General features: G+C 46.5%; 1 protein-coding gene across 5 annotated transcripts in view; it reads right to left on the reverse strand.

The window, feature by feature from the left end:
* The window catches only part of TXNDC16 (thioredoxin domain containing 16), a 328,598-nt gene that overhangs the window by 295,493 nt on the left and 11,524 nt on the right, over positions 1-21,581 (reverse strand). For 4 of the 5 annotated variants that reach the window (XM_061462505.1, XM_061462504.1, XM_061462502.1 and 1 more), the window contains exons 8-16: positions 20,060-20,216; positions 18,574-18,740; positions 17,299-17,359; positions 15,811-15,949; positions 14,869-15,015; positions 14,336-14,395; positions 8,280-8,448; positions 7,697-7,833; positions 1,622-1,706 (exon numbers count right to left, since the gene is read on the reverse strand). In XM_061462505.1, coding sequence (XP_061318489.1) covers positions 1,622-1,706; positions 7,697-7,833; positions 8,280-8,448; positions 14,336-14,395; positions 14,869-15,015; positions 15,811-15,949; positions 17,299-17,359; positions 18,574-18,740; positions 20,060-20,216 — 1,122 coding nt within the window. The remainder of the gene's footprint in view (positions 1-1,621; positions 1,707-7,696; positions 7,834-8,279; positions 8,449-14,335; positions 14,396-14,868; positions 15,016-15,810; positions 15,950-17,298; positions 17,360-18,573; positions 18,741-20,059; positions 20,217-21,581) is intronic. The other variant, XM_061462506.1, reaches the window with a different exon arrangement.

Here is a 21,581-nt window from a genome sequence, read left to right on the forward strand (position 1 = left end):
ACCTGACATTGCCCAGTGGTCTCCCACCCCAACACTGAACAAGCTTACTAAGACCCAGCCACTGGTGCTTTGAGCACTGTTTGGTTGATAGAGTGTACTACCAAGATATTTGCATTTCTACTCCCTGGGTATACCACAAAATGTCCATATCTCATCAGATATGCAAGAGAGGCATCACATCTGTAAGAAACTAATGAAAACAATTCACTCTTGCATTCCTGGCTGCTAAACCCACACCTGGAAAACAGGCCAAGAACCTTCTGGAGTTTTTAATTCTGCTTTGATAGCTAATTCCTGATGGAAATGAGACCAGAACAAGCTGAAGATTCCCCCTGGATCTAACTGATAAATAGGCACTGAAGCATCTCTCACAGTATACTCCAAAGCATTTTGCCCCTTTTGGTGTGAGTCTTAATGACACAGTTAAGTGCACAGACTGATACATGTTTAGATCCCATTAGCTCAAATTCTGCTTAAAGTTAGGGCCGCAATTGATGCTCTTATTCAATCAGGAGCTGACCAAGAAAGTCTTGACTTTGCTGTTACCATGCGTGCAGGAGAAAGGCTACTATATTTATCCAGCACTCTTCCTCCAGAAAGGGGATGAACCTCTCCAAAGCTCTGTCTGGAAATGGTGGTAACGTCTTGCTCTTGTCAAGGGAAGGGAAATTGGTGGGCATATGTTTCAAGGAAAAAAGTTCCATGGTAAAATTAACTACTGAAATGATAGAGGTTTGTCCCTATCCTTGGCAGTTGCAAACATCTCACAGCCAGATCTGAGTGCCCACTGGGAAGCTGGATAAGACTGAAGGGGTTTCACAGTGCTGCAGAAAGGCTGCCTGCTCCACACCAAGGCAACTCCATGGGAAGACAGCTTTTATTGCAGGGCTTCCAAACCATTTTCCAGCACCCAGGCACAATGCCCACCCCACTGCTAGCCAAGAAAGTCTGCAAGTAGTCACCAGCAGCCTCTCTTTTGGCTGCTCTTAGCAACTGGAGGCAGCCATCAGAGCAAGGCTCACATTTACACCTCCGGCTTTGGCAGCAATCCCCTTACACTCCCCTTCCCCATCCCACCTCAGCAGGCACTTTTGCAGCATCAGGACAAGGAAGAGGAGACGAGAAGGTGATGGGACTGCAGAAAGAGAAAAAACAGTAATAATTTATCACTTCTTCCTGATGGAAAGAGAAAGGCAGAACTGTTGTTTTTTTCTTTGTCACGCACTAATCCTAGCTAGTCCTATCATTTTTTCAGTCTGTTTTTAACTCCATAAAAGTTTAGTCCTGTTTCTATGAGGAACGTGAGATGCATGGGAGCTGGCAGGTTTGGAGGACTGAAAATACCCAGAGTGAACTGAACAGGAGGAAGGGAGATGACCATTCATTTCAACAGGGCTAAATGAACTGACCATGGACAGGCTGCAAATCAGTGGCAGCGCTGGGGTTACATCTCCCTTTGGTTGACTCTTCACCAGTCTTCTTATAGGACTAAGACAATTGTGGTTGTTTGGGGCTGCTGTTAACTCAGCATGACCAGTGACACTTGCTTAGGCATTGGCTTTCACTAAATGCAGATAGGTTTGGTTTGAATCCTCCCCAAAGAAAAAGAGAAACAACTTACAAAGCCAAAGCATCATCTTCAAAATACATCCCCATCGTTACATGGCCACTTAAGATGTTTCCTGCCTCTTCGAAAGCTTCCCTGGCTGTAAAACAGACAAAGATATAAAAATACACAATAGAAAGAGAAGTGTCAGCTTCCTCCTGGAAACCAAATTGCTGTCTGCATATGTAACACCCTCCCACAGCAAACTGTCAGCTGGGAACACAACTACGATTAGAGGCTCATGAGAAATGGATGCATATCATGGCCACAGGCTATGGGAGGAGGAGTTGGCAGAGGCCAAAAGGATCATAAAGAAAGTTCCTATTATGAGAACAGTATCTGCTCTTTAGCCACCAGCACTGAACTTCCAGGATCTGCACGACAGGGGCACTGATGGAAAATTAAATGCCTTTAAGGACTTGAAGTCCTTAAGTGTTCTTAGGAACAGGAGATCAATTGTATGTCTAATCTTATAAATCCCAGTGACTTTTGGAAATGACTGATGATGACTTAACTGGAGTAGTCCTAAAAGCCCAGCAGATAAACCAGCTTCCCCACAGGTATCTTTTGGTTTTATCCAGTTCTTCAGAGCAGGCAGCATCTGTTACAGGCACCCACATAGGACAGAAGGATCAAAAAGCTAAATGCCTTGCACACACAGTCTGCCCCACTGCTTTGTGCCGCTGCTGCATCAGGTATAAGGGTCCACCACTCACATTTTGGAGACAGCAAGGTCAAGTAGAGGATGGGGAGGAAAGAACTGTGTTGGGGCTCTCTTGATCTATCACAGCTGACTCTATCTGTGCTGAGAGAGTGAACACAAAGCCCCAACCCAGTCCTTTCCTCTCCATCCTCTACTTGACTGACTCTTGGGGCTGAGTTCAGGGGTCCTGAAGGAAATGGCCAATGAAGCGGCTAAGCCACTATCTATCATATTTGAGAGGTTGTGGCAGTCCAGTGAAGTTCCTACTGACTGGAAAAGGGGAAACGTAACTCCCATTTTTAAAAAGGGAAAAAAAGAGGACCTAGTGAACTACAGGCCAGTCAGTCTCACCTCTGTGCCCAACAGCATCATGGAGCAGATCTTCCTGGAAACTCTGCTAAGGCACATGGAAAATGGTGACTGATGACAACCAACTTGCCTTCACTAAGGGAAAATTGTGCCTGACAAATTTGGTGGCCTTCAACAATAGGGTTACAGCACTGGTGGATAAAGGAAAAGTGACAGATGTTATTAATCTGGACTTGTGCAAAGCATCTGAAGCCATCCTGCACAACATCCTAGTCTCTAAACTGGAGGGACATGGATTTGACAGATGGACCACTCAGATAAGGAATTTGCTGGATGGTCACACTCAGAGTTGCAGTCAATGGCTTGATGTCCAAGTAGAGATAGGTGACAAGTGGTGCTCCTCATGGGTCAGTGTTGGGATCAGCACTGTTCAACATCCTGCTGGCAACATGGACAGTTGGATCAAGTGCACCCTCAGCAAGTTTGCCTATGACACCAAGCTGTGTGGTGCAGCTGACATGCTGGACGGAAGGGATGGCATCCAGAGGGACCTGGACAGGCTGGAGAGGTGGGATAGTGCCAACCTCATGAAGTTCAACAAGGCCAAGAACAAGGTCCTGCACCTGGGTTGGAACAATCGCCAGCACAAATACAGGCTGGGCAGAGACTGGACTGAGAGCAGCCCTGAGGAGGACTTTTGAGTGCTGGTTGATGAGAAGCTTAACATGAGCCAGCAGTGTGTGCTCAAAGCCCAGAAAGCAACCGAATCCTGGGCTGCATCGAATTAAGCATGGCCAGCAGATTGAGAGAGGTGATTTTCACCCTCTACTCTGCTCTGGTGTCATCCCACTTGGAGTACTACGCTTAGCTTTTGGGGCCCCCAGCATAAGCAGGACATGGACCTGTTGGAACAAGTCCAGAGGAGGCCACAAAAATGCTCTGAGGGCTGGAGCACCTCTGCTTTGGAGACAGGCTGAGAGAGCTGGGCTTGTTCAGCCTGGAGCAGAGAAGGTTCTGGGGAGACCTTAGAGCAGCTTCCAATACCTAAAGGGGCCAACAAGAAACCTGGAGAGGGGCTTCTGACAAGGTGTGTAAGGATAGAACAAGGGGAATGGCTTTAAACTGACAGAGGGGAGATTTAGATTAGATGTTAGGAAATTCTTTGCTGTAAGGCTGGTGAGGCACTGGCACAGGTTGCCCAGATAAGCTGTGGCTGCCCCATCCCCAGCAGTGTTCAAGGCCAGGTTGGACGGGGCTTTGAGCAACCTGCTCTAGTGGAAGGTGAGGTGTCCCTGCCTGTGGCAGCGGGGCTGGAACTGGATGGTCTTTTAAGGACCCTTCCAACCCAAACCATTCCATGATTCTATGACTCCAGATCTGGTTTATGCCCTTGTAAAACAGCCCCACTTTTCAGCAGCTGGAATTAAGGGAGAGACAAGCTTTGTGAGAATATGCAAGCCACAGTGTGTGAGTTTGTAAAATACAGTTATAGATCAGAGATCAAAACTGGTAATGCCAAAGGTACAGTAAAAATGGTGGATTTCAGCATCACCACCCCTCCCCCTTCATACTGAGCAACTGAAAACAATAAAAAAGGCTCTTTGGGCTTACGGATAGTGAGAAACCACACTCTTTGAAGAAGTCAGATGTAACCCAAAAATTAAGGCTAGATCTCAGATACAGCCATGATGTATGTTGCTTTATAACTTACGTAAGATGTCATTCAGATACTATCTTGTGTTTCCCATAATGTTGACTGTCATATCACGATTGTCCAGCCCAAGCTCTTGGGACCGGTGACTCAGACCTCAGTAGACTGAGGCTGGCTCACAATTGGTCACTTTTTGGTTCTTTGCCTTCTGCTTCCAGCTACACTCAAAGCCGTATTTTCCATTGTGCATCCCTGGAACCACAGGGACCACAAACTTTCATTTACACTATTTTCCTTTCCAGATGGAAGCTGAGATCCTTAAAGGAGTGGCCCATAGAGGGTTCAGACATTGTAGAAAACAACATACATATGACACAGCTTGGCTGGTTCATTTTGATATGGAGAAACCACTGTTGGGTAGGTCTGATGCTGGTTTCCAGCTCTCTGGGTTTTGGATATTTGACTTTTCAATGCTGAAAGAAAAGCAACCCAAAGGACTGGCTGATAAGGTTCACCAAGAACTTCATCAACAAACCCCCAACTGCTGGTGAAAGGCCCATGGGAGACCATCAGCCCACCCTGTGCCACAAGGCACTGAAGGACCCGGAAAGAGCAGGCTCACATCCAAACTTCCTGAGAAGAGCCCTTCTCCAGGTATTTAACTTAAACCCTCATTTGAGGCACAACCTTGCATTGAAGCGATGCCCTGGAAAAACACTGGCACCAGGAATTCTCCCCTGAATCAGGGCAACTTTCAGCAGAGTCCAGACATATTCCTTTCATTGGGGTCATTCCTGATGAGATCTTCCCCCATCACACTTCCACATTTTTCTGTATTTTGGGGACTGTGCCAGACCCAGAGCCCAAGTCCACACAGCTCCACTTAAGAGACACAAAGCACTTCTAAAGAAGCTATTTAAATATTTCTTAGAAAATCAGACCCCTGAGACCACTCTTAATTTCCCACGGGGCTTGATCATATGCTGCACCCCATGCCTCGAGCTGGAATCCCAGCTGCCTTCCATGACATTGAATTGCACAAGCCCAGCTTCACTGCAGGAACGAATAAAACTGCCAGATGTGGAAGGGTCTACAGCTTCTGCACAGCTTCTGGAGACAGGATCTGAGCATCACCCCTTATCCCTCTAGCAGAATGCATCTCACGATCCCATGCTCTCCAACAGTACCTGTAGCATCTTTGCATGCCTTCTTCACTTGGTTTACACTGATGCTGGCAAGCCCTATAATGGTACCAGAGCTTTGCAGACCACAGGTGTATTTTAAAGCATTTACTGCATGGTTTAGGACAGTCTTACTTCCAAGCACGCTTCCAGTTTTTGCATAGCAAACAACTTGATCTACTGTAAATTCTTCAAGTTTCCAGGAAAACGCGTGTTCGTTGCCCTGATAATACCACCCACGTCTTTGTAATAGATTTTCATTATGATTTTTCCAACAAGCCTCTTTTAGCTCAGACCTACTGAAGGGCTTCCCAACATAGTTATCTGATACTAAGTGTTGGATAAAACCCAGGGCTTTATTTAACTGGACATCTTATTGCTCTGTTTAAGTTAACTAGAAATGGCAATGACATGGCCTGTTGATGGTTCAGGTTAGAGCAGGAATTCTTGCTGTGAGAAAATCACTGGAAATTCCAGATAAGTCTGCAGGCTGATAAGAGCAGCAATGTGGTTTCCCAGACTCTGGCCTGCGTTTGGTGCCAGAACAGCTGGCTCCAGTTTTCTGCTCCCTCAGGTCGTTCTGCATGATGCTTGAACACCCCACAGGTTACAGGCAGGGAAAGCATCACAGATTTCATCTCCCTTGGCATCTGCGGCTGTTACCTCAGACTGTGGATGCCATTCCAGATTGCAGACTGAGTGCACCCTGAGGGAAGAGGCAATCTTGTGGGCTCCACATAGAGGCATCTGGAAACCTCCAAGACTGGTTTGCATGGAAGGAAATGAACAACTCATATAGAAGAAAGAGCCTCAGCTCACACATCCAGCCAGATCCAGACAGGTTGCTTCCATGAACCCATTTCACCATCCAAGGTTCTACCATGGAGCTAATCCAGGCTCCACTCCTGCAGAGTGGAATATGTGGAATAGAGGGAAGATTTTGGAGCTCAGCTGATGAAACCCAGGGAGAAATGGACTAAAGATTTTTCTGTGATCAGTAAGATTTTCTGCTATATTTAATAGATTTAGACCCTCCAGAAACAGGCAGGCATATCAGCTGTCAGCTGGCTCCATGAACACAGCTCCAGTGTTTTCTGATTGGTTCTAGACATTTTATTTTGTGCATTTAACTAAAGTTTACAGACACAGTAGAAATTCAAATGAAAAATAGTCTGAAATTTTGATCTTGAGAAAGATTGGGAAATTCTCCATTTTTTAATGCAGCAATTCCCAGGGGTAGCTGGTAACTGAGAGACCATGGGGTTGGAAGGTCCTAGCTCTCCCCTGTGGATTTCACTTGAGCATGACACGATGTTCCCTTTCCAAATGGACTTTATTTCCTCTCCCTTGTTAAGATATACAACTGTCACATGAAAAATCACCACAGCCCTTGGGTCTATTTCCTTGACTTTCAGAAAGGTTATGGAAACCCACTAGATGCTGGACCACAGCTATGGCATGCAACAAATGACACTGGAGCAGCATCTGAGTGACTAGCAGCACCCTGTGCAGCAGGCAGGGCTGGAAGAGCATGACTGCTCCAAGTTTCAGCCACTAGGCAGGACTATATTGACTGATACTACAAAGTGAGACAAATTCAAACATGTTCAGAACACTCCTTCCAGCAACTTTGCTTACCATTTCTAGCTGATGTCCACCACTCTGGGGGCTGTGCCCACCTCTTTCAAAGTCCATAAGTGTACTGCATCGAGTTATTCACATTACATTCTTTCTGATGCAAGAAATTTGTATTTTAACTTATTGCTCCTTTGTTTGGTGGGGGTTCTTTTAAAAAAAAGGTTTTGGATTGTGTGTTGGTTGCAAGCACTGGGACTACCACATTTGCAAGAGGAGGAGTCAGCAAGGTAACTATCAATCCTATACGGAAAAGGGCTTTCTTTAAGAAGGAGATGTTGCTGTGAGATGTTGCACATGGACTGCATGAAGAGGCTGATGGATATGGGCTTGTTCAGTCAGAGGCTGAAAGGGGGTTTAATGGCAGCCTACAACTACTTTGAAGGGGGCTCATAAGGAGGACAGATCCAAAATTCTAACAGTAAGGCACAGGAGATACAACAGGAACAACAAATACAAATTGTGGCTTGGTAAGTTCAGATGGGACATCTGTAAATACTCTTTCAGAGAAAGGTCAGAAAATGAACCCAGAGGAACTTCCAAGCACCTGGAACCACCCCTCTCCCATCAGGAATGAAGCTGAGTGCTTAATCCACAAATACCACACTAACCTTCACTCATGGCTGAACTAAATACTCCTAGAAGCGAAGTGTGGTGATAGGATGACAGCTCAGATGGAAACTCGCCTCTTAAATATCCTTCTGCTTCATCAATCGTCGCAAGCTTCAGAGGGCAGGAAACTCGGCTCCTGCAGAAAGGCAGAGAAACAACATGGGCTGCCGCCTTCTTCCTTTTTGGGATGAAGAGACAAAAGGGCAACCTCAATCCAACAATGCCCCAACGCAACATGACGACTGTTATGCCTCATCGGAGACAGAAATCAGTCGCCTGGGAAGAAAATCAATGCCTAGTCTCAGAAAGGCACTGGAGCTTGTTATGAGGAAGAGAGAAAGAGCCTTGCGTCAAACTGGTTGCCCTCAGATCTTTGGGATTCCCATTCTGTCCAAGAACAGCTATTCCCTGACACTGAAAAGCACAAAAAGTTATTAAGCTCATTTCCAAAGCAGGTCTACAATCAGATCTGACATTATTTTTCCAAAAAAGATTTCCATTACACAGGCTGTGAAGTATGCAGAACATCATCTAGCAGATGTGCCAGTCTTACTATGTTGAGACTCATTAACAGACACTTACAGCATGATGAAACTGGTCAGTTCTTTGGTTCCCCACATGCCATCATATATCACTGATCTCGCTCCCTTCTCGTAAATCTTAATGGTAGGAAATTGAGTGACATTCTCTTTTGTGCAAATGCCAGGCCAGTCCCAGCAGTTTACCCGAGAAAGCAAAACCCCCTGAGTTCCTAGAGTGGAAAACAAATAAGTTAAATAATATTAAAAAAATAATAATTTAAAAAAGGAAAAGAAAAAGAAATAGTTGAAAAAAGTGCTTTTTGTTAGCTTCTTTGAATATTATCATATATATTTGTATTAACACTGCCAGAACTCCTATTTGCTTTGGCATGCATCCTACCGAGCTGGATCCTAGCACAGGGAGTGAGTGCAGGTGGGCTACCATTGAGAAACTGCTGCACCATTCCTGGAGTCAAACACTTCTTTGTGTGGGCAGAATGCCAAAATCCAGCCCAGAATAAACAATCCCTTTGAGTACAGGCTTTCTACCTCTTGAAACCACTCATGGATATGCCTTACAGTTTTGAGCATAAAAGTAGCTATTTCCAGCCTGTGAATGTATTAAATACCCCAGTTTGATTGATTCAAACAACAGATCAGGAAGAGAATAAACTCAGGGAAGTGGTAGGTTGCACTTCTCAGAAACAAATTTACAGAGACATTCACATCTGGCTGGTTATTCAAACAGATACTGTGAAACCCTAAGGCAATTGTCCAGGAGCATAAAAGGCAGCAAGAAAAGGTACTGGAAATATTTAGGAATAAGGCCAAGACAAAGAAACCATGCAGGCACTCACTTACAGGAAAAAGAGAAGATAAAGCTGGCGTGGAGGAGCCTGATGCATTCAAGGCTTTTCACTTATTAAGGTGCCCAGTATTGAAAAGCATCTGTTCTACTTAAAGCATGAAGCCAAATACACAAGGAACCATTAAAGGTGATGTAAGCAAGCTAGATGTAGTACAGGGTGGCAGTCTGATGGCATTCCCCTATCCTACAAACACCAGCTGCTCATCTCCAAAACATTAGCATGTACCTTTAAGACCATAAGGGGTCTCACAAGTAAGGGAGAGGAAGAGTACTTGGTAATTACAGAGCAGCCAGTCCAACTTTAGTTCCTGAGAAAAGTACAAAATAAGCTTTTTATGGGTCTCATCGAAGTGATTATCTCATGGGATTTGTGAGCAGCGAAACAAATGAAGGGTGGTTCTCTGCATGCTCTCCATGAGCCCAAGATACTCCAGCATGTCCTTATCAGCCTTTCTTTCATCTGCAGCCTGGGCAAAGACCAGCACATACTGCTGCTGCTCCATGGCTGAGCCTGTGCTAAGCTGGCAGGTGAACCATCACCAGCTTCACCAGCTACCTTGGTGGCCAGCCTCGCCTAACCTGCCTCCTACCTATTTGCAGGCTTGACCAAGGACAGCAGGGCTGCATACTATCCTCAGGCCATATCATCCATACCCACTGCAGGAATGCTGTATCTCAGAAATCTTCATGCCTTCCCTAAATTTGTTTCAACAGGATTCAACAGTTATATGGGAAAGATGAGATGAAACGTAGTGACAAGTACACACACGGAGGCAGACCATCGCGAAGTGTCCTTCAGAAACAAGAGTAAGGGCAGGTGATGAGGATTTCTCAAGAGTACAGCAGAACAAAACAGTCAAGCTTTGTTCTCTCTCTGTCTTAGGTTTGATTCTGATCACTGTTTTCATTACAGGCCTGGCTGATGAAATAAAATACACACACTGCAAATGATCTCAAGCCCAGAGGGGCAGAAAGTAATTTCAAGGGCAAAATGTAACAACAGCAGTGTTCTGTAATGAGAAGCAGGATGCACAGATATCATCACTGCTGCAGAAGAGAGCAAAGCTCATTCTGGGATGAACTCTTAACAACATCTACAAGATATGGGAGGAAAACGATGCTCTTCTGTGCCAGTGAGACCCCTGGGGAGCCCAGCAAGTCAGGCTGGGAAGTGTTTTTAGAAAGGCTTAAACAGATGTGAGAGACCCTGATGAAATTTGGAAGACCTGCCTCCTGAGGAAAAACCCAAAGAACTGTGCTTCTTTTGATTGGAAAGAAAGAAACAATAAAATCTATCAATATGTAAAGTCTGCTCTGGAAGTGACACTAAGATGACTCACTGTTGCCAGCTGGGCAAAGACAAGCAACAACCTATTCCCAGGCAGGGAGTTTTGCCCTGATATTGAAACAAGCTCCTGAGAACTAAGCACAGCTGAGGCTTTTTGGCAGAGAAGCTGTGGAAGGGTTTAAATCACAGGTTAGAAACATGCCTGCCAGGGATGGGTAAGGCATTTCCACAGAGAAGAATGAAGGCAGAGATGACCTTGGCATGTGTTCCTATCCCCTATCCCTATGTCCTTGTCATCCCACTGGACCATTTTCTGCAACCTTCATTTTAGGCTCTGCTTTGCAGCTCACGTGAGGAATTTGCTGCTGTTCTGCCTTGTGTCAAACTTGTGTACAGACAAAGCAAGCAGCAGCACGGAGTTAAGGGTCTGCAATTCCACCAGTCAGGAGCTGTCAAAACACTCCATGAGAGCAGAAATGGTTTGTTTCATTCTCCAGGCTCTGAAATAACATCTCAAATTAAAAGCCCCTGGATTTATTTCACACCTCTGATCCAGTATAGCTGGTTCTCTTCATTTCTTAACACATAATCTTGTGTGTTGCCCAACTCTGAAAAATAATGACATGGAAATAGGGCTTTGATGTCTAGTTAAAACTGAGTTGCAAGGCTTCTCTAAGGCCCCTCAAATATGAGTTTTAGTATTTGTATACAACCTCATGGGATTATGTACCAAAAGTGCTCCAAAGGAGCCCCATCTGGCCTGAGGAACACTTTGTACAAGATGATCACTTTCCATCCCAATCTGCATCATATTATTAATTACTGAATGAGCAGCAGTTTCAGCAGTTGAGTTACTCAGCAACAGACTGTTCAGCCCTGGGGTCATTATTGGATGGGAACAAAGGTGAAAGAGGAACACAAAATCCTACTGTTCTGCATGTTCAGGTGCTACTAAAACCACCAACAGTGAGAACCTCTGTCTTAGGGGTCTTATAAAACCAGAACAAGACAAATCATCAGTGCTATAGGGAACAAGAAAAGACAAGAATCCCTTAAACTTCTAATCCTTTTGAGGGCAGGGCTGACATTAAAAACAGCTCTCGTGAAGAGCTGGTCCAAAGGCTTCAGCATGAAAGAGAAATAATTTAAGTATGAAATGCTGCACTTCAAGAGCAGGGATCCAATATGGAATGGGAAACAACTACTCAGAAAGCATCACAAAATGGACTCCTAAATCCTTACTTCAGATTCAGCTTCCATGAATACGCATTGCTAAATCACACATTTTCATGCCTTTGAACTACAACTTCAGACCCCTGTCTTTGGAAGCCATTGGTCAGAAAGACTCCACAAGCACAGGAGAGGGAAGCAGAACTGGTTTTCATCATTACTGCTTTTCTCAGATACTGGTTTCCTCTCTTTTTTGCAAAAAAAAAAAAAGCTAAGAAATGCTCAGCACTGTCTCACCTTCACATCCTGCTTTCTTGTCGCAGGGTTGCTGCTTCCAAAAATTCACATCTTGTAAGAGAAAACAATAGCTGCAGCAGTTACCCCCAGCAGCAGTGAGGACAGCATGCTCTTGCAGAAAGACAGAGATGCTTTTTCTCTTGCTACATTGGATCTCTCAACAAAAGGAAAACACTTGGGCTATAAACTTAATTTTGTGATGATCTGTTGAACATCTGTTTCTGGATGAGTCATGGGGTCATTCCAGTCTTCAACCTCCTCTGTTCTATTACTCTTGATCTCATATGGCCTATCCTCAGTGCCATTTTGCATACAGAATTGGCATCAAAAGTGGCACCTGGTTCTGCAACTCAATATGTGCCTCTAGAATGGGTGATTCATGCCTCAGACAGCTGGTCTTGGCTTCTCAGCCCTTAGGAAGAATGCTCCACCCCAGAGAGCAGAGAGGAATACAAGCACTTCTAGGGGAGCTGAGAGTCCAAAGTCAGTTCCCATGTTTTATTCTCAGTCCTGCATAGCTCAAGATCTTCCTTCTGGACCTTGCAGTGCCATATCTTCCCTCATCCTTGCCCTAACTGAGAGCCCAGGGACCCCCAGACTTTTAGTTCTTCTAGTTTCCCTGGTAACCAGCCTGTGACTCAGGCTCCCTCAGCAGCAGAGACTAAGGATCTCCAGACCCACTAATGCAGCCGTTCTCCATCCTGTCCAAGGCCACAGTCCAGAAAGCAGACTGGAGTCATTCTACAGGTCACATCTGGCCTGGGATTCTTTTGTGGGTACTGATGACAGAAGGAAAGCCCTGACCCCAATCAGTTCATAATCTCTGTTGAGAATCTGCCTGTGGCTGCTTCCATGCACTGAGATTGTTATCAAATGATTAAAAAAACACATGGTGAAAGACTGGCTGTGCAGAATCAGCCAAGGTTTGACCACTGGCTCAGGAAGAAACAGGGTTTCATTCACTGAATCTCCCAGGTTGTTCCTCTAGCTGGTCTGATTGCTGGAGAGTCTAAAAGAAACCCCAAACCATCAACAACTGTAACATCTCTAACAATAACCACCCTCCCCAAGCTGTCCTGTTTATTCCTTGGATTTCAGTCCAGATCAAAGCTGCTGGTGACCTTCCCTCCATGCAAACTATGAATGCAGAACCACTTTCATCCAAACCACAGCATTGCCTGCAGTGTTTCCAGGACGGATTCTTGCGAGCAACTCCTATTGCATCTGCTTCCCAGAAAGCTGTCCGTGTCCTCTGCAGGCTCTATACATGTCCCCACTGCCGAGAGCTCAGCCCCAGCCCTGCTTGAACCCTGCAGGAAATGGCACCAGGCTCCCAGGGAGTGCCACCACTAGGAGAAATGAGCCTTAATGAAGATAAACAAATAGAAGGCACCAGCCACCTACAGGGGTGCCAAACCAGCTCTCACCCAGATCCGTATGACTTCCTCACTGTGCTGCAATGAGTTTGGGATGAAGCCACCTCAATGACTCCTGGAGTCAGGGGAAAATAGAGGCACCTCTGGAAGAGATTTTAGCCCACGTAAGGATGATGAATGAGCATAAGAACCCACCTCTCCCCATTAACCATAGAAAGGGATGGGGCTGAAGACTTGCACGAAGCTGAACTGAGGCTTACACTGCTCAGAAACTGCTCAGAGGCTCCCGAAGGATCACTCCCTCCTGGCTTTACTACCAGGCTACTTGATGCGTGCTGTCTTTAAGTGTTGCTGATTCTTGCCGTTACATGTTATTTATGGAGTTCTGTGGCTGCCTATGAGAATTCCCATGTAAATAAGGCAGTCTCCATGCCCTGAAGGCACCATCATTGTAAATTCTTCCTCTGACACCATCCTGCCCCAGTGGACCTGGGCCTGCGCACACCCGTCTGTCACACTTTCCACCAAAACTGGGGCCAGTTACTGCTCCTTTTCAGATCAAGTACTTCCAAGGACAGAAGGTCTGATCTGCCACACAGCACACTGATTTGCTGTGCACCATCTAGTCCCTTCCCTTGTACAGGCCACAGGTGCTCTGCCCTGTTCCTCCCCATGCTTCGGCATTCATCACACAGGTGACACATCAGCATCACCACCATTCATCACACTGTCACTGTGCTCACCAACATCATTATCATCACCACCATTACCATCATCCATCACGCTGTCACTGTGCCTACCAAGACCACCATCTCAGCTGCAAGGCAGTTGGGCAGCTAGTGCGTACCAGTTCACACCAACAATATAAGGTGACTGCAGAAGGCTGCATTCCCAGTCCCATGACTTTCTAGAGGCACAATGAACCACAAAGATTTCTAAATAAGAAAGAAAGGACTCTTCTAAAGCAACCTGATGTGGATATGCCTTCTTTAAGAGTCAGAGGAAAAAATTAGTATATTCTGGGTGACGGATGGAGATATCATCAATATCCTTCCAGTCTTCTGGTTCCTACTACTAGGGTAGTAGGCTGTAAAGCACTCAGACCTGCGGTACCTTACCTTCCAGGTGATCAGCCACCTCTGTGTAAGACCTCAGCACTGCCAGGGACACTGACTCCCCTGAAACACAGGAGAGACACAGCTCTGAAGGACATACAGGTGACAGACCAGCCCCACCTTGCTCTCTGACAATGACACATTACAATTCTCTGCATCCTAAGGTGCTTCAAGCTCTGAAAGACTTCAAAGAAATAAGGAAAACTGGATTTTATGCTTCTGCACAGCACACAGCAAGCAGGTTATTTAGGCTATCCCGTGATACCACAATATCCCCTCTTGTCCTACATTTGGTCCCTGTAAAATGAAGGTTAAAAACCTATGAACATTGGTAACTTCTATGCTGAGAGATACTGTCTTCACACATTATCAGTCAGTGAGAAGAACTGATTTAATCTGATTGCTCAGTGGGGAGGCCTATGGGGCTGGATGCAGCACTTATCATTTAAACTTGCCTACAGGATTACCACAGGATGGAAAGCACAGCGAGCAGCGCAAGCTCAGAGAAAGGACACCAGACCACACCTCATACTCACAGCTGGCATAAAACAGCACCACTGTCCGGGCAGTCTCCAAGAGAGCAGAGCGGAAGGTTTCCTCTGTCAGGACACGGATCTGCTCCAGGGGCAGCTCTCGCTTCTTGTCCCTGGAAACTGCTTCCACCACCTCATCATCCTGAATGTCTGCAAGGGACCCACAGCTGTACATGAACACAGGTACATGTGCAAGGCAGAGGGAACTGCAGCCCCCTGAGCCACCCAAGCCCTGTGTTTTCCTAAGCCAGTCCTTTTCAGCAGGGACATGGTGACTGTTGGCAGGGGGTAAGTAACTATCTCATACAGGGGAGTGGAGGCAGAACACAAGTACAAGCTCATCAAAAGGTACTCATGCCATCTCACACCAGTTGTGCCCTGTGATTTGAACATTATTCTTCCAGCATGTTGGCTCCTCTAGCATCCTCTGCCCCTGTGCCACTTTTTTTCCTAAAACAAAACTATTTTTCCATGGAAAACAATGCATTTTCAAGGACGTGCTGCGGGGCCCAGTGTTTTCTCCCTGGGGAAGGCAAGCCTGGAACAGCTTACAGAAAACCATGTCTCAAACCTTTCTAATGGGCCTGATAATTCTGAGACTCTTCTGATGCTTGAAAAGAAGACAGTGCTGGGTGCACTTTAAACCCCTCACGCCTCTAAAGCTGAATGTATTCAAGCAGAAGCACCCCTGTCCCTCATGCAGCACTTCTATAACTGTTCCTCTAACAACTGCTGATTTTCCTCCCTGTGCCTGTCTGCCACAAAACTCCAGTGATCTGCAGAGAATGAAAGAGCCACTTGTACAACCATGATGTGACTGTGACGGTTTGCTTTGGATTTGCAAAAGTGTTCTCTAATGCTTTAACGTATGCCTGCACATCTCTAGCAGATGCCGATGCATGTCCTATCTGATGACAATCAGCTTTTCATTGTTTAGGTGCACACCTTGATTATTATTCTCTTTTTCATCCTCATCTTCCTCTTCCCCCTCATCCTCCTGGATTTGTTTGACCTTGTTCTTCTCTTTCACCAGGGTTATAACTTCATCAGTGTCTTCCAAGAGCAAGTATTTGATTGGCACTCCCTAAGGAAAACAGAATAAATCAGTGAGAGCAAAAGATCACCCTCTGCCTATTCTGTCCATATACCAAAATCAAGGCTGATGGGCACCATCACCCAACTCCTTTTTTGGGCGTATTTACAGATTCCTAAAGCTGCCAAGCAGGGGAGGACCTGGGGTGGGATTCTTTTGCCTAATTTCACCTGTGTATGAGGTTTTCTCACTCCAGACTGATGCTTCCTTGCATGTAAGTGCTCGTGGCTATGTGGGATCCTGTGCCTGGAGAGGTGAAAGTGAACACTCACTCCACCTCCAAACTTAGATCCACTTCTGCAAGAAAAAGCCCAGTGGCCAAATACTGAAGGAGAGCAGGGAGGTACAGGGTCCACTCAGCTGTCCCCACTCTAGAGGTGTCAGGCTGGGTCAGAGCAGCCCATCACAGCCTGGGAAACTGGCACAAAAAATCCTTTATCTCATGGAGCTCAACAAAGAAGAGTGCTCCCAAGTGTACAGGGGCTGACAACCCATGGAAAGAAAACAGCAAAATGTATTTCTCAGAAACGAGACCTTGTCAGCTTAAAATCAGTTCTGGCACTGTCTCAGCAAAAGACACTTCAGAGAAAATGAATTTTGTACTGAACTGAGAGAAACGACAAACTGCTGGCACCTCCCATTGGCTCTAAGAGGAGAAACACAACAGGTACATCTCTCACCAGGGCATGGGAAGCCCTCAAGGGATGCTCAGGTTCAGGTCTGATCCTGTATCTTTGCAATCACAAGTGTGACAGTTCAGGTAATCTGAGGCAACGTGTGCTCCCTGGCATTTGTCAGCACCGAATTCCATGTTGCCTCACAAGCTGGGTCAGGCCCCTCCAGAGTTTAGCTCGTCTTGATCAACTTCATTTATCTTACACCCTGCCCTTTTCCCAGATCACTGCCAGAGGCATTCAGTTACATCAGTTCAGCACAGACCTTTGGTTGTTTGCACTCAGTTTCATGCATTTCCTCTCCCATCCTTAGAATGCCTTTGCTAAAGGGGCAAGACCCTTTAGAAGTCTAAAGGAATTTGGACTTGGACTACTATATTAGGTAGTTCACCAACTTGTGTTGCCTTAAGGTGTAATGGAGATGTCATCCTATATTTTGAGACCAAAGTAAACTCAGTATTTTATCCTAACCAGCAGGCACAATTGCTCTGCAGTACCAAACTCAGGCTGTTCCAAGTACATGTGTGCATCTAGGGAAAGACACTACCCCTTGAGCTTCTGGGAAGGCTGTCAAGTAACAACGGAGCTGAGCAACACCCCAACACCTCCCAAGAGCACCATGCCCAGATAGGGAAATAGGAGCTGTAAAGAAATCCAGCATCTGACCTCATCTGGCGTCTTGAGCGCAATGTTTGACCGGCGCAGAACATTCAAACCTAAAAGGTCCCTTCCAAAGTACAAAGTGAATATTAGATGGTGTGACATGCAAGGTCACCCCCTCTGCTCAGCCTGCCTCGCTGGCAAGCCCACCTTCCTCAGCAGCACCACATCCTCACAGAGTCATGCTTTCAGACTGCCCCAAGAACTTGCAGGAACCCAGAATCAATGTCAGTGGTGAAGAAACAGGCTCCAAGTGACCTTCTGGTGGGACTGTGCTGCATAACGTGCCTATTTCACAAGGAGCTTGGATTCCCTTTCTGTGATTTGGGTCTTTGCTCACAAACTGGTGACCACATCCCAGTGCAGCTGCTCTGCTGGTGGACATCAGCTCATGCATAAATGCAGCCAAGAAATGCCTCCATACAGGGAGGGTACCATTGTGGCAGAAAGCTGCAATAAGAGAGCCCACACCCATCCTTCCTCTATCTCTTCCCATTTGCACAGCTGCCAGGAGACAGATCCAAAGGCTGTGCAACCATGCCTTCAGGGACTGCACGCTTCCTTTGGCAAGACACCATGGAAGCATTTGCAAACAAGCCAGTCTTGTGTGTACAGGCTGCTCCTGAGCCCATGGAGCAGAAATAAGTAACTGGTGATCAACCAGAGAGGAACCCAGCCCTGCACAGCACTGCTGCCCCAAGGCTAGCCACAAGCTTGCTCCCCGGGAGGACAGGAGATACATGGATACATGTGCTGGTCCAACTCTGAGAGACCTAATTGACTGAGGAGGCATCGCTGAGTGGAGACACCCACTGCATCCCAGCACCCAGCACTCACAGTCCACCTTCTTTACTGGATTTCCTTCTGCCCTTAATTTGAGGGCAAGATACAAGCCTTCCATTGGTGTTAAGTTTCCTTTCCAAAATCTCTCTTAGTCTGATTGTTCTCCACTTCTAAATCAGCAAGAGACTCAAACGTTTTTACACTTCCAGCCAGTCTGAAACTAAATTAATCTGACTCTGGGCCACTCCTTAAACATGACATTTTCTTGCAGGATATAGCCTAGTGTGGTGGGCTGACCCTGCCTGGGGGCCAGATGCCCACCAAGCCACTCTATCACAAATCATGCAAACTCAGTACACCTAGTTTTACTGCCTCTCATCCAAATGTGAGTAACTGACTATCACCTGGTGGTGGATAGTCAATTATTCAGGTGGAGTAACCGAGCTCTGAAACACCACAATAAGCAAGGAGATCCCCAAAACACCTGAGAGTAAATACCTGGACAAAAGGGCAACTCCTGCTTTTCCCAGGAGCTGCCAGGCCACAAACTCTGCTGTCCTCCTGTCAGCCTCGTAGGTCTCTGTTTGGCTGAGAATGAACACAAGTGGTAGCCCAAGCTGTAAGTGAACAGTAGAAACCTTCTCTGGGTCCTCAGCAACCTCTGTCTGGAGAAGAGACATGGTTACACTGCAGCACATCTCCACACCAATAAAGGCACCTTAGCTCTTCTGCACAGCCCAAGCCACCATATGCTCGCCAACCACAGAAATGAGACTCTTGAGAAAACGCCTTCAACTCTGATTCTAGAATATCCATCACAGCAGAACCCACACAACCCCAGTTAAACTGTTACAACTTGTCATGACCCTCCCTGTTAAAAACCTGGGTTTTATTATGCACGTTCTTTGTGACTTAGCAATTCCAGATGTCAAATCTCCATTATTTTTTATTTACCTGGCATCCATTCCCCGGGGCAGTCTGAAAACCCCAGCCACAACATGCAAGAGCTGGCATCCTCTCCCTTCCTGCCTTGGACATGCTGCTTCATGAACTGCCTTCTCTCCTTGGGCCTAGCCAGGAGGCTGCCTGAAAAAGGCACTTCCCAGCTCACCTACCCTTCCTTTTGGATGCGCAAAGATGTCACAGTGGGAACTGGAAGCCTGCTGAAGTTCACTGCCCAATGGAAATAGGAGATAGGAGGGAGCCTCCTGTCTCTTGTGCTGAGCAAGGCATGAGTGACTGATATAGAACTCCCCAGGGTGCTTAGCATCCTGTGGGGAGCCTAGAGGAGTGGCTAAGGACTTTGGGTTTGTCTCATTTGGAGAGAAGGAGGCTGAGGGGTGACTTCATTGCTCTCTATAGCTTCCTGAGAAGGGGATGTGAAGAGGAAGGTGCTGATCTCTTCTTTCTCGTATCCAGAGATAGAACATATGGGAATAGTTCAAAGCTGCACCCGGGGTGGTTTAGAGTGGACATTAGAAAGCATTTTTTTATCAAGAGGGTGATCAAAAACTGGAACAAGCTTCCTAGGGAGGTGGTCGATGCACCAAGCCTGTCAGGGTTTAAGAGGCATCTGCACAATGCCCTAAATAACATGCTTCGGCCAGCCCTGAAGTGGTGAGGCAGTGGTACTAGATCATCATTTTAGGTCCCTTCCAACTGAAATATTCTATTCTATTTTATTTTATTCTGTTCTGTTTCATTCCAGCAGAGTCCAAGGCACCTCCATCCCATTCCCACTCATGGTGCTTACAGGGCCCTCTGGAAAGATCCAAGCAAGCTGATTAGTGCAATGGAGTGTTGGCCCTATCCAGCCCCATGCTCCTTGCTTTGACTCAACCTGGGAGCTTTGCAATTAACTTCATGGGAAATGGGCAGATTCTCATGCTCAGCCTTGCCCTCCGCTCACACCTCCCTCATCCTCACGTCCATCCCAGCTTCCCTCATGCCCACAGCCCAAGTGGCTCCTCTTTCCCAGTCATACCACCAGAGGAGCCCCCATGAGCTTGAGGTGCCTGTGGATGTTGAGCATTGTCAGAGCTTGCTCCATGGCTGTCCTCCTGCAGGGCTGCACCAGGTCTGTTGCCCGCTGGCAGTGGCAGAACACCAGTGAGGCTGATGACACATCAGGCTCATCAGTGCTGTGAGAGAGAAAGCAAAATCCATGCTGAGCTAGGCATCCACCACAGGGTTTTAAAATGCTCTGACAGAGTGACCATGTTTGCTGGCATGTTTTACAGGGCAGATGATCCTCAAGTTCAGGGTTTGGCAGGTCTGTGGGACTTCTTCAAGAGCCCTCCTACTGACAGGTACAACTGTGTCCAGATGCCTTTCATAACTGCGATGAACATCTACTGAAGACCCCGGCTCAGTAGGTGTAAATGAGCCCAACCCCAGAACAGTTGGCCCAGCTTGAGACGGACGCAAATCAAGCTTTTCTCATGCCACTGCAATGAAGACCCTGGCGGGAGTAGAAGAGCTAAAGTCTACATATTTTTCTCATGTCCTTTTCCTCACTAATGACACATAGGGAATATTCTGGGGGTGGTCTGTGGGTTAACTTTAGGAAGTCATGTTCCTTTTCCTACGGCACACATTCCCCACCTCTAAAACTAGGATCATCTTCTTCATAAAGGGATTTTTGGTCTTCCTATGGAAGAGTAGACTGCAGTATTGGATCTCAAAGCCTGCTGCGCCAGTTGTCTGAAAGCTATGCACACTGGTGAAGCTACCACCATGTCATCAGCTGAGATGGCCTGTTGGTGTCCTCTTTGCTTCGAGAATGAAGTCAATTCCTGTCCAAATGACAAGCGTGCCATCTAGTGGCAGCCACAAAATGCTATCCCTGATGGTCCTGCAAGGACAGGATAGCAGCGCAGGGTAGGACCGCGTCGGTATCTGCCTTGGTGTCACCTATGAGAGCAGGCAAATTGCTATATAAATGCTTTGCTGAAGACATCACACGCTATGTCATATTTCCACCTTCCTCCCTCTCAGTTTTCTGACTGCAGTATATCACATCAGAAGCACGCTGCGTTGAAGGATCTGCCCTTTTAATGCAGGTCCCACATGGCAAGCGGATGGCCTGAGCTAGCTAGATCAAGTGAGGACATCAGATGGGAATTCCCAAATACAAGAGCAGTGTCTCATGCAGCTGCAGAACTCTCTGCTGGCAAAAGTTGCTGAGATAAAAAGTAAAAATGTGTTTAAAAAACTCTGGTGGCTGTTAACACCGTAATACAGGTTCAGCTCCCGTCTCTGAGAGTCCTGAAACCTCAGGCTGCCAGAAGATGGGAGGCTGTAGGCAACACTCATCCATTTCATCCACAATGAAAAAGGGTAGATTTAGATTAGATATTAGTAAGAAACTCTGCTTTGAGGGCAGTGAAGCTCTGGCACAGGTTGCCCAGAGAAGCTGTGGCTGCTTCATCCCTGGCAGTGTTCAAGGCAAGGCTGGACGGGACTTTGAGCAATCTGGTCTAGTGGAAGGTGTCCCTGCCTGTGGC

The sequence above is a fragment of the Pezoporus flaviventris genome, unplaced genomic scaffold, assembly GCF_033815535.1.
Source record: "Pezoporus flaviventris isolate CSIRO_AGI_PZ_B2104156 unplaced genomic scaffold, CSIRO_AGI_Pfla_v1 ptg000035l, whole genome shotgun sequence".
Taxonomy (NCBI): Eukaryota; Metazoa; Chordata; class Aves; order Psittaciformes; family Psittacidae; genus Pezoporus; species Pezoporus flaviventris.